General features: G+C 44.8%; 1 protein-coding gene across 1 annotated transcript in view; it reads right to left on the bottom strand.

Moving 5' to 3' along the window:
• The window catches only part of CAMKV (CaM kinase like vesicle associated), a 239,817-nt gene that overhangs the window by 60,766 nt on the left and 165,179 nt on the right, over positions 1-13,872 (bottom strand). Inside the window, exon 5 of the mRNA XM_029599639.1 lies at positions 9,219-9,357. Coding sequence (XP_029455499.1) covers positions 9,219-9,357 — 139 coding nt within the window. The remainder of the gene's footprint in view (positions 1-9,218; positions 9,358-13,872) is intronic.

Below are 13,872 nucleotides of genomic sequence, written 5' to 3'. Positions count from 1 at the left end.
CCCTACAGAGACACTTCTGTGTAATATCTAGTCATCATCCCACACATATCAATAGAACACTCCTGTGTAATACCTAATTACACATTTCACATATCCCTATAGATACTCCTGCACAATATTTACTCCTTCACCCTAAATAAAGCTCTACAGACACTTCTGTGTAATACCTCATCACATACCCTATGCCAGAGATAAATACATTTAACATCTCAACAACAGCTTACACAACCCCCCTATGGACATGCCTGTATAATGCTTAATTTCACAGCACACACATCCCTACAGATACTCCTGTGTAATATCTCATTGCACATAACATATACCCATCACTGGAGACACTCCAATGTAATATCTCATCCAGGGGGATGAGCGTACACGGGAGTCAAAGTGTCTGTCTGACTCCCTTGTACGCTTTCCCTGCAGTGCATTTCAACACCTCCCAAAAGCAAGCCAAGACCATCCATGAGAGGTGCATTAGTCACCTGGAGCCTGGCAGAATTGAGCCAAAAGTCTCCAACATAAATTTCACATTTTCCCTAAATAAGTAAGCACCAGATAACACTTTAGATCAGGGATAAGCAAGCAGGGCTGCAGTCCCCCCTTCCATCCATGCAATCAGTTGGGTCCCCCCCAAATGTGATTATATTTCTCATATATATATCCTGGATTCCTGGTGTTAAAATCTCTTACCAACCAATCTGCTCTTGAACTAGTTGCCAAGTAATGAGACACTGACTGGCAATATGGTTGTCTGACACATACACAGTGTCTCTCGGACACAGATACCTACTTTGTGTCTGAGAGTGGGTGTGGGTGTCTTTCTCTCTGACAAAGACACACTCTTGCTTTCAATGTGTGGGTGTGTCTTTGTGTCAAAGAAAGAGAGAGAATGTGTATGTAAGGGGGGAGACTCTTGTCAGAAAAAAAAAAGACACCCACCCACTCTCAGATGTACTTGTATGTATAGTGTCTTTCTCTCTGACACAAAGACATACATACCCACTCTGTCACACACATTCCAGCTCTTATGCTGCTGCTCATGTGCCCTTGCTCCAGCACTGCCACATGATGTAAAGGTTTTGCTTGCTGCCAGCCCTTCCTCAGTTTGCAGTATGCCCCTCCCTTTCCCATTCCTTCTTGGAACTTCCATGCTCCAGGAGTCTCACTGGTTCCACAGTCAGCTGCCCCTCTCAGAGCTCAGTCCAGCCCAGCCACATCAGACAGAAGCCTCCCCAACACTGTATAGGCACTTACTCCTGGCTCACCTCATTTTTCTTTTCTGTGACTGCAGTTTGCCTCCACTTCTTGATAGGGATGTGAATCGGGCTTCGGACGATTGAAAATATCGTCGATATTTTCAAAATCGTCAGAAATCAGGGGCTCCCCCAAAATGATAGGAAAACCCCATGATATTGTTCGTGGGGGTTCTCATCATTTGGGGGGAGGGCGGGAAAAACGGCACACAAAAATAACCCCTAAACCCACCCCCGACCATTTACACTAATCCCTTTGCTTCCCCCACCCTCCCGACCCCCCCCAAAAACATTTTACAGGTACCTGGTGGTCCAGTGGGGGTCCCGGGAGCGATCTCCCACTCCCGGGCCGTCGGCTGCCATTAATCAAAATGGCACCGATAGCCTGTTGCCCTTACCATGTGACAGGGTATCCGTACCATTGGCCGGCCCCTGTCACATGGTAGGAGCACTTGATGGCCCGTGCCATTTTTAAAGATGGCGCCGGCCATCCAGTGCTCCCTCCATGTGACAGGGGCCGGCCAATGGCACGGATACCCTGTCACATGGTAAGGGCAAAGGCTATTGGCGCCATTTTTATTAGTGGCAGCCGACAGCCCGGGAGCGGGAAATCACTCCCGGGACCCCCACTGGACCACCAGGTACCTGTAAAATGTTTTTTTTTGGGGGGGGGGATCGGGAGGGTGGGGGAAGCAAAGGGATTAGTTTTAAAGGGTCAGGGTGGGTTTTTTGTTTATTGGCTCGGGCACAGCCGATAAACAAAACCGCGATTACGCCCAATGAAAAAAAACCCACGATGTGAATCGGAACCGGAATCCGAACCGATTCCGGTTCCGATTCACATCTCTACTTCTTGATGCTCTCCACCTTCATCACCACCACCACCATCACTCTGGTGCTTTCCCTCTCACTGTGTGCTACAGAGTCTGCTGCTTTATTGTTCCCCAGGCTCTGCTCTGCCTACCTACCTCAAGGAAGGGAGAACCAGAAGTGATCCATGCTGTTCCTCTGGGACTTAAAAAAAAGAAAAATTAAGCCCTGGCTGAGACTGGAGAAAACCACTAATCCAAAATAGCACAGCTCTGTACTGAATCCTGCTTTCCCATGTAGAGCCAGTGCAACCAGAGCTACTGCAAAGGAATTAAACACTAGCAGGCCGACGCAATACACTGCACTCAGCTGAGTGCACTGGTTAACCTGTAGTTGGACATGTGTTTTGGACGTGCTAATAGCGCTCATCACATGTAAATTCATGTTGAAGAGACTATTAGCTATTACCTCCCAATGCAAAAACAAAATATGCACCCAACGCACACATTTTTACCCTCAGAAATCAACGCCCGCCTGGAGCAGGCATTCAGTTTTGAGGAGCCCCTAAAGCTGACAGAAAAGCAGAAAATACTGCTTTTCTATAGTTCCTCCAACTTAATATTGTGGCGATATTAGGTCGGAGGAACTGAAAAAAAAGGAGTTAGGTAAAAAAAAAAAAAAATTAAAAGTATGCTGGCGGTCAGGTTAGGAAAATGGATGCTCATAAAATTGAGCGTCCATTTCCTAACCAGCTGACAGCCACCTCTCCCAGACACCCACTGCCGAGGAGACAGTAGGGGCCAGGGGTGGATTGCAGGAAAATATCAGCCCGGGGGATTTTTTTTCAAGATTTTTTTTTAGCAGCTGACCCTTTCAAAAGATATCATGTGACCTGTAGCCTGGCAGAACTGAGCCAAAAAATCTCCAAAATAAAATTTTACATTTGTCCTAAATAAGAACGAGAGGACACCTGTGAACAGGGATGAGCAAGCAGAGCTGTAGTCTTCCTTCCATCCATTTGATTGGTTGGGTCCCCCCACAAGTTTGGTTACATCTCTTACATATAGATTGATATCCTGGTACAGTGTTAAAGTCTCTTGTCAATCAATCAGCTCTTGAACCAATTGCCATGTAATGAACCACACTGCCAACCTGTGTCAGGCACACTCACACATGCTCAGTTACTCAGACATATTTTCAGATTGAGGAAACTTTATTGGCACATTCACACTGCCACACACATACTGTCACTGGGTGGGTGTCTCTCACGAAGACACACACACTCTCTTGCTCTCAGACACAGAGACACACCCACACACTGACAGCAAGAAAGAGAGTGAACATGAGAGACACACATACACTCATACACTCTGCTGTTGTGGTACTGCTCCTCATGTGCTCCACATGTGCTCTCACCCCAGCACTGTCACGTCATTATGTAAAGTTCTTGCTTGCTGCCAGCCTTTCCCCAGCCTGCAGCAGCCCCCTCCCCTTTCCCATCTGCAACCCTTCTCAACACCCCCACTCTTCAGGAGACCCCACAGGTTCCACAGCCGGCTGCCCTTCTCAGAGCTCAGCCCCAGTCACCTCACAGTAAACCTCACCTGCGCCGCGCATGCACTTCCTCCTGACTCATCCCCCTTCCTTTCTGTGCCTGTAGCTTACCTAGACTTCTCCCCACGAGCATATTCCCACTGACTGTGCACTACAGTCTGCTGCTTTTATGATTCCCCAGGCTACTACTCTGCAGACCTACTCCAGGGGAGGGGGGTGGGCGGACAGCTGTGGAACCAGAAGCGATCCATGCTATTCCCTGGACTTATTAAAAAAAAAAAAAAAAAGAAAGAAAGAAAATGAAGCCCTGGCTGAAATTGGGGAGAGTCAGTGATCTACAGTAGCACAGCTCCAGATGGCACTTTGCTTTCCCATGTGGAGCCAGCAAAGCCAGAGCTGGTGCAAGAGTATTAGGAACCAAAGGCGAGTCTTACAGCCTTGCATTCCTCTCTCCCCCTCAGCCTTTCCCTCCCCAAACACAATTACAATTTATGCATTTATAATAACGTTTTACCTGAAATTCAAAGTATAGTCTTCTGAGGTAAAAACATCACATAAAACGGCGTGTGTATTATATTTAAGTACATTGCTTTGGTGCCAATCAGAAAACCTTTGCAAAAACAAAAATGACTGTTGGAACCCATATTTATTTATTTATTCACTTTTTATGAACCCATATGGTATTAGGCCTATTGTAACGCCTGTTAGGCTTGGGCGTAGCCCTCAGAAAGTCATGAGTAAACCTCCCATATGAAAACGGCACAAACTGCCAGCACTCAAACTGTTATGACCCTACCTATGAAAAGGCAACACTTCAAATATGACACCAGGCCCTAAAACATCAATACATCTCCTATTAGGGAAAAAGAACAAGCCAGGCTGCTATAGAGCCCTACACAGAAACTACACTGAAGTAGAATACTTCACTTCAGCCACACATGCAGAGCACAGACAGATCCTCACCAAATACAGAATAAGGGAACCATAAAATAGAAATAGAAATGTGCAGACAAAAACTGAACTGGAAATCACAATAAGTCAGACTCTATGCAATGCAGCAATGGGAAAACAGAAAAAACATCATTCCTCATAAAACATTAAACAAGAACTTCAAAACATCAATCACTAAAAATATATATTTCAAAACAGCTGATGAATAGAACATCCAGTAATTTAACTCAAATCACATTTTTTAAAAATTCCCAAAACACCAATAAAATATTTCAAAAACAGCAGACATCAAATCATATCCAATAATTAAAACTAAAAAGGATAGAAAAAAAGTCCTGGTTCTCCATACCCAGGAACTTTTAATTCCACTCATCTTGAGATGGTCATGAATTTAATTTTCTCTAGCACACATGTCACACACACTCATATGCTCACTCATGCGCACACACACAGTCTCCCTCTCTCACTGATGTGCTTGCTTGCTCTGACACACATGCTTACTGACACATATGCTCTCACTCATGGCCTTATGCAGGCTTTCACACACACGCTGACTCATTCACTCACCCTCACACACATGTTCACTGACACACTTGCACTGACTCACATGCACTGTCACGCTCACATACATGCTCACTGGTACACAAACTCTGACTCATCCGTCCAGTCAGGTTCATACACATGCTCAGACTTATGCACACTCACACATGCTGTCACTCTCCCTTGCACACATGCTCACTGACACACACACCCTCACTGCCTCATATATTGTCATGTTCACTTTTCTCCCTCTCTGTCTGTGAATAAGTAAAACAAACGTTTTTACTTGCATTGGTGGTCAGGGAAAATCCAGGCAGGGCCCAAGAGAGGAGAGTCTGAGTGGGCTTTTGAGGGAGGGGGTGGACATTTGGTGAAAGCCCAATGTCTGTTAAGACACTCAAGCCCCGAAGCTGTTTGGTTTTTATATGTATTTTTTGCTGCGGTATGAGAATGAACGGAGCCTGTCACAGAGGAAAACTGTGGGAGCTGGGAGGCAGGCATTTAGCCCACGGTGAGGCAGCGGCAGGAAGTGTGCTGGCTGCCTCCCGCCGGCAAAAACAGAAGTGGGGCAGGCGCAAATGGAGGTGGTGGGAGTGTTTCCCGCCGCCACGGTGATGATGGGGGGGGGGGGGGGCGGGACAAGTGCGGCGAGTAGGCCCTTGGATCTAGGGCTGCTGCGGCAGGAAAATACAAAAGCAGAACTAAGCAGAGGGCCTTGGGGGAGGCTCCTGCGCTCCGAGAAATGTCACATGGCTGCTGTCTGTTGCCACGATTCTGTACTAAGCATGTGGCTGCGGCCACCAACACCTATCACGTGATTGGGGTGATTGGCCCCACCAGGGCATGCCCGAAGCCGCAATGGGCCAATCCGCCCCTGCCAGGGGCACACAATTTCCCCTGGCACCTCCATTTTACTGCAGCAGCCCATTTGCATATTGCAGCGGGCACCCCGGAGAGGTCGATTGGTGCGCATTAGGAGAGCAGGCACGCAATCATGAGCGCCCGTCTTCCATGCGCCAATACTGCATCGGCCTGTATGTGCAAACTTTACAGCTTCCCCCCACAGCCCCTCCTTCCCCATACACAATTAAAAATTATGCATTTATAATACATTTTACATGAAAGGGGACATTCAAAGTACAGTGTCCTCGGGTAAAAATATCACCTACAACAACATTTATATAATATTTATATGCATTGCTGGGGTGCAACCTGCAAAAATGATGTTATGAACCCATATGGCATTAAGTGTATTGTAACATACATTGGGTGTGTGCTTGGCCTTCAGAAAGGGGTTCAGAGAGGACTGGACACATTTCTGAAGGGAAAGACAAGTTATCAGCCAGGTAGACTTGGGAAAGCCAGTGCTTATCCCTGGGAGTGTGATACAAAAAATAGATCAACTATTGGGGATGTGACAGGTATTTGTGACCTGGACTGCCCACTATCGGAGACAGGGTGCTGGGCTCGATGGACCCTGATTTGATCCAGCATGGAATTTCTTATGTTCTTAAGACAGTAATCCTCCCATACCAAACAGTGATGACTCTAGCTATGAAAAGGCAACACTGCAAAAATGATACCATGCTCTAAAACACTAATACACCTCCTATTAGGAAAAGAGATCAAGTCAGGCTGCTTTAGATCCTACATAGAAACTACATGCTAGCAGAATACCTCACCTCAGTCCCACATGCAGAACACAGATGGACTCTTGCGAAATACAAAATAGAGAGCCCATAAAGCATAAATAGAAACATGCAGACAAAAACTGAACTGAAACCACAAGCCAGATTCTGTATGTAGTGCAACAATGGAAAAACAGAAACAGCACCATTCCTCATAAAGGAAACAATACATTCAAGAAATAGAAAATATCAGTAATAAAACCATACTGATAAAAAGAATAATTATTTCGAAACAGCTGACAAATCATCCAACAATTTTTTTTTTTAATTTCCCAAACACCAATAAATATTTTAAAACAGCTGACAAATCAAACACCCAATAATTAAAACCAAGAAGGATTTAAAAATCCCCTGTTGCCCATAGTTGGGAACTTTTAATTTCCAGTCACCCTGCAATTGTGGTTTAGTGGGGGATAAACTTTCTCCTCTCTGTCTCAAAGTCACCATACATGTTAATTCTTACAGACTCTCATATCATCACTCTTATGCTTTTACACATGCACGTTGCACACTGATACACACACACATGCATGCTCTATCACACATGCTCACATACATGGATGCTCGCATTCTCTCTCTCTCGCATACTCGTCCCAATCTCTCTCACTCTTCTCCTACGTGGCTTCTGAATAAATAAACAAACTATGGAGGTAATTTTCAAAGGAGTTACACATGTAAATGTAACATACCATTGTAGCAATTTTCAAAAGCCATTTATGCACTTGAAGTGCATGCAAACCTTATTGACAATTCAATAGCATATACTGTAGCAATTTTCAAAAACCCACTTACATTTGATTTTTTTTGTGATTTTATTGTACATCGCTTTGGGTGATTTTTTTTATCTGTAAAGCGATTAACAAATGAATAGAATTAAATAAATAAGCATGTGGAAAGTGCATGACACATGTAAAATTTAGTTTTAAATGTGTAAATCCTTCTAAAAATCGCCCCCAAAGATTTTACTTCCATTGGGAGAATCAACAGGCAGCCCTGTCTGTATTCCCCCCCCCCCCCCCCCCGACCACCAGAGGTGTCCCTTCGTGAGGGAAGAGGCAGCTGAAAGCCTCGATGCAGGGAGAGGGTTGTTATTTTTTCGCCGTGTGGTCCCAGCATGAGGAGGGCCAGTGGCAGAGAGCAATGAGAGACCTGAAGCCAGCGGTGAGGTAGCAGTGGGAGGTCTGTCAGCTGCCTCCCACTAAAAGGGAGAGGCGGGGCCATTTGGAGGGAGGTGATGGGGGGAGGTGGGGAGGATAGCCTGAGGGGAACAGGCTCATGAAGCTGTGACTGCTGCCGAAAGGGAAAGAAGAAAGCAGATGTTCAAGCCAATCACAGGGGAGTTATGGCTCCCTCCAGTTCTGCTGGTCCCATAGTGGCGCAGCTCTTGTGCAGGGCCCTCATTTTTCTGCCTTCTACAGCCCCACCACTCTTATTAGGTAAGCAGTTTTAGCAAAAATTATGTACACGGTCCGACTTTGCGTCTCCTGACTCACTCTGATTCAGCCACGGTTCCTTTTGGCACTTGCACACTGTGACAGTCGAGTTACACCACAAACAGGACCAGGATGATGGGAGGTGCCATCGGTTGTTGGGCTCTTGCTGGTCCCATGGTGGTGCAGCACTAGTGCAGGCCCATCATTTCCCCACCCTTTTATAGCCATGGATCTTGTGCAGACAACAGCTCTTTTTTTGGGAGCAGACAAAGGAAACTACAGGGGTACAGGCCACAACAAGGTGCCTTGACCATTGGTCTCTAAGTTGCTGTGGCTCTTGTGCAGATCCTGTGGAGAAGCCTCATTTTTACGCCTTCTAGGGCCACCATCACTCTCTCTTCATTAGCATAGCACGACAGCCCTAGAAAGCAGAAAAGTGAGGCTGTCTGAAGAAGATCCACGGCGCCATCAACCTCTGTACCCAGTGCAGCTGCGGGCAAGGAAGAAAAGACTGGTCAGCTTACCTGCACTGCCTATACCAGCCAGCTGCCTGCTTTCGAAATTTCCCGTTGTCCTCACTTCAAGCAGCTCTACTGCACAGTGCTCACCACCAGAGGGCAAGGACACTGTGGTGAGGAAAGCAAACTAAGCAGGAGCAGAGGAGAGGAAACCAAGTGACCAAAGAGACTAACCCAACTGGGGCATGCCCAGACCCCCGAAAGGCCAAGCTACCCACCCCCGATCTGACATCCATCACTAGAGACACGTCCGTGTAATACTTATTTGCACACTCCAAACATGTCACTCTAGAAGATGGTCAATCCTAATCACACATCCCACACACTGCTTCAGAATGTAAGCATGCACGGAGGTTTGATATCCTCCCCAGTGAAACTGCTGTGACTGGAGGTCTCTTATCAGAGGAAGGCACGAGCTGGCAGATATTAATGAAAAGCCACCCTACCCCTAATCCTCTCCCTTCCACTCACCTTCAGGTTCCGGTGCACAATTTTCAGGGAATGCAGATATGCAACTGCTTCCAGTACTTGTCGTACAACATTACTGGTGTCCCGCTCTGAATAATATCCCTGATCCAGGATCCAGTCAAAGACCTCCCGGCCTGTGGCTCTGTTAGCAAGTGAGAAAGAGAGAGAGAGAGAGAGATAAAAACACAGCAGCAGAGGGACAGAAGAGAAACTGTGAGACAGAGAGAGAGCAAAGTTAATATAAAAGTAAGAAAGACAGGGAAGAGGAGAAAGAGAGCAACTGAGAGAACTTGGCAGCCAGGCTCCTAACAGGGACTAAGCAATGATCACATTAGGGTTGCCAACTGGCTCCAGATTTTCAGGATGTTGATCCAGTCCTGGTTTTACCCCATTGCATGCTGGATTTTATTCTGATTTCCCCATTGCATTCCCTAAAGAAATTAAGACTATAAGTATCTGCATGCAGGAGAGTAAAACCAGGATCAATCCGTCCTGAAAATCTGAAGACAGTTGGCAACCCTAGATCACATAAGCATACCCTGAAAACTTTTGAGTTGTGCTCACCCTGAGATTGCTGTTGATTGGGGAGGGTGAGAGGGAAATAATGCATATCAGCTTTCCCTCTTCCACTCCCCCAGCTAATCCACACTTTCTCTTTCTTTCCCCACCCACCCATCACTTTTTCCCCTTCCAGAAATGACCCTAGCATTCCTCCCCTTCCTAACTCTAACACTCTCTTTGCTCCCATCCTCTTATAACTCACAGCTCCCTGATTTGTGCATCCTTTCTCTATCCTCAGTTGAGTCCCAAGTCCTGGAATCACAACTGCAGACTGAGTTGTGTGTGCTGCAGCCCCTCTCCAGTTTCTCCCTTCATGCTGGCTTTGGTGTCCACTCCAGACTCACCCCCCTCCTCTCCTGTTTCCTATAGGCTCACTGAGGAAGGAGACTGTCTAAAGCTGTAAATAGAGAGGCCTGGAGCTTTTATCCTCTAGGAGAATTCTCTGCAGTTGCACAGAACATAATTTATGCAGAAATCCCTTCCTGCACAAAATTTGCTTTTTTTTGTGCAGAATTTGGAAAAAGGCCAGGCAGGCCGCAAGCGGAACCCATGCCACTCACAGCAGAAGATCACAGCACTGGCAGGCCATGAGCAAAGCCTGCCCATCCCACTTGTAGCCAAGGAGCAATGAGGCCCAATGAGCAAGAAGGCCTGGTGGGCCCTGAACGGAGCCCATCCCGCTAATGGCTGAAGATCAGGGCGGCTGGCAGGCCATGAGCGAAGCCCATCCCACTTGCAACTGAAGAGCAACAAGGCTCAGTGGGTTGCAGGTGGAGCCTATCCTGCTTATAGCCAAAGAAGACAGGAGAAGCAAGAATGCCTGAGAGAGAGAGGCAAGAAAGTCTGAGAGAGAGAAAGGAAGTGTGGTACTGTATGTATGGAGGGTGAGTGTCTGTGTGACAGTGAGAGAGAGAGGGAGCCTGTGTGAGGGAGTGTGTATATGATTGGGAGTCTGTATGTGTGAGAGAGGGATTGGGTGTGTCTGTTTGCATATCAAAGGAGGGTGCATGCTTGTGTGCGAGACAGCAAGCCTATGTACAGTGGTGTATGTGTATGTGTGTGTGTGAGAGAGAGAGAGGTAGCCTATGTGAGGGTATGTGGGGGTGTATGCAAGAGAAAGAGGGAGCCTGTGTGAGGAAGGTGTGTATGTGCAAGAGAGAGAAGGAGCTTGTGTGAAGTTGTGTGTGTGTGTGTGTATATATGAGAGAGAGCGTGTATGAGGGTGTGTGTGTGAGTGTGTGTGTGAGAGAGAGAGTAAGAGGAAGCCTGTGAGAGGGTATGTATGTGTGTAAGAAAGAGAGAAGGAGCTTGTATGAGGATGTGTGTGTGTGTGAGAGAGAGAAAGATCCTGTGTAAGGGTGTGTGCATGAGAGAGGAGTCTGTGTGAGGAAGTGTTTATGTACAAGAGAGAAAGAGAGCCTGTGTGCGATGCTCTATGAGAGAAAGGTCAAACTCTGGAGTGGAGGGCTGGCGGGTGTAGATAGAGTGGAAGGGGTTGAGCCTAGAGGAGTATGGGAGAGATAGTGGAGAGCGAAGGAGTTGGGTCCTGAGAGGGTAGAGTGAAAGGGATCAGGTCAGGGGAATACGGAGAGAGGCGGGACACTCTTACAGTATACTTTTAGGGGAATTCTGCTTAAAATATTTATAACTATTTTTGAGTAATAATTTTCTGTATTACATTTTACATTAATTACTCAGTCTGTGATGCATATTGTGTTATTTTGACCAATATAAAGTATGCAGATATTGGGGAATTTTCTGTTTTCTTGTACACAGTTACAATGACATATGGTGTATTACAGGAAAAAAATATGTACAGTATGTTCTTTTATTACTTTTTGAAAATAAAAAGATGTAATCATAAAGTATGCAGAATTTTAAAGTTTTGTGCACAGAATTCCCCCAGCAGTAAGCTTTCTAGCGTTTCCCCTGGCAATTGATGCAAATTCCCTGAGTCTTCTGAAGAGTTTCCAGGTATGCATCAGTCATATTTTGAAGGAGCCGTATTGGCTAACAGTGAAATAAAGATGAATGTATTTATTTTATTTTATATTCCATCTTTCAGGCCGTTCAAAGCAGATTGCATTCAATTAATACAGTAACTCATACATATTCTTTTAAAAATTATATTTTTTTCTCTGTGCTTTCCCACTGCTTTCAGATGGATGAAATGTAGCAATCAAGCAGACTGATACAGTTCTACTGATATAATCTGCTTCCGGTCTCTCTTTTAAATTGAACAGCATGTCTTATAAAAATGAAGTTATAGAATGCCAAGTTTGCTCTGCTGTTCTAAATGCCGAGCTGGAAGTGTTTGGGTTTTACAGAATTTCTCACGTAGATAACCTTTCAATTTGCAGTATTCTATGCTTTACTTGGTTTCCTTTCTTACTATATGACTATACTGATGGCATTCATCATTTGTTTACTGTTTTCAGTCAAATACCTGACTGTGATGCCTGTTGTAAAAATAAACGTCTTGACAATTTTTGAAAATAATAAGTGCAGAAAGTTAACATATTGTTGAGAAGGAAAATGGGATCATTTCAGCTGTCCTGGAGGACATTAGACGCCAGCTGAGATGCAAGAATAGGTAAACCAAGGATTTAAGCAGCAAGCGTATCTGCTATGATTTCTTCAGGAATTTCTTGTTCTAGAAAAGTTGACGCACTTGTCGAACCCAGCTTCCCAACTCTAGGCTTTTTCCCTCTGGATTTGCACCCAGCAGGGTCAAGAAATACTCCACAAGTTCATCCTCTGTCATGTGCATGAAGCAGCTGCAGCAAATCTCGATCTATGACATTTTCGCTTTTCTCGTTGAAAAAAACAACCAAGAACTTTGAATGCATGGCATATTTCACCAATAAAAACGCCAAAAGCTGGTCGGTGGTTGTCGTAATGTTTTATAAAGTTGCTTAAAATGATTTCAATGACTTGCTTTCCAATGTACACATATCCGACACCTTCCCAGTTGATACAGGTGTCCCCCAGGGATCAGCGCTCTCGGCTACCCTATTCAACATTTACATGCTACCACTATGTGTATTACTAGCAGAACTAGGAATCAAATTCTTTCTTTATGCAGACGACATACAATTCTACATCCCATTCGACAAATGATTTGAAAAACCTACCTCGACACTGTCAACATATATGAAGGCAATACAACAAAGACTAGCTCAGCTGAAATTAACACTAAACACAAAAATAAACTGAAATTGTATGGTCGAGGAGAAATGCCACAATAATCAAACCGCCAAACCTAGACCTAGGAAACTTTTAACATTACTCTTTCAGATCAGGGACAAGACCTAGAAATACAGATTGATGGAAATTTATCAATGAAAAAGCATACAAGCAAACTAATTAAAACAGGATACTACAAGTTTTGAATATTACATCGACTGAAACCTTTACTAACAATATAGGACTTCCGCACGATTCTACAATCACTAATATTTTCCAACATAGATTACTGCAACTCCCTATTACTAGGCCTACCCTCTGGACTCATAAAACCTTTACAACTACTACAAAATGCCTCAGCCAGACTGCTATTAGGGACAAGGAAATTTGACCAAATCACCCCTCACTGATAGCACTGCACTGGTTTCTTGTACAATACAGAATTCGCTATAAAGTACTGACTCTAATTTTTAATATCAACAATATTAACCCAGGCCTATTAGGAGTGACTCTTCAACTCTACACTCCACAGAGAGCCCTAACATCGCAAGACAAAGAACTTCTAAAAATGCCTACAACACGGAGCACACACCTAACGCAAATAAGAGACTGCATGTTTTCCATAGCGGGCCCCAAGTTATGGAACTCTCTCCCAGAGTCATTATGTCTGACAACAGATAGAGTTTCAAACAGGAACTGAAAACATGGTTCTTTAGAAAAGCTTATAATCTAATATAAAGGCTAATAAACTGACAACGTCACTATCAGATCTTTAAACAATATTAGTAAATTGAATAAAAAGAATTGAACGATATAAAGTGTAAAAGACTACATCATGACCATGGCACATAGGATAATGAAATTAAATAGCACCTTAATTAACATGTACTTGATGATGTGGTGTTGACCT

The sequence above is a fragment of the Rhinatrema bivittatum genome, chromosome 4 (genome assembly GCF_901001135.1).
Source record: "Rhinatrema bivittatum chromosome 4, aRhiBiv1.1, whole genome shotgun sequence".
Classification (NCBI taxonomy): domain Eukaryota; kingdom Metazoa; phylum Chordata; class Amphibia; order Gymnophiona; family Rhinatrematidae; genus Rhinatrema; species Rhinatrema bivittatum.
The sequence above is the reverse complement of the archived record's forward strand: the minus strand, read 5'-3'. Positions and strand labels throughout refer to the sequence as shown.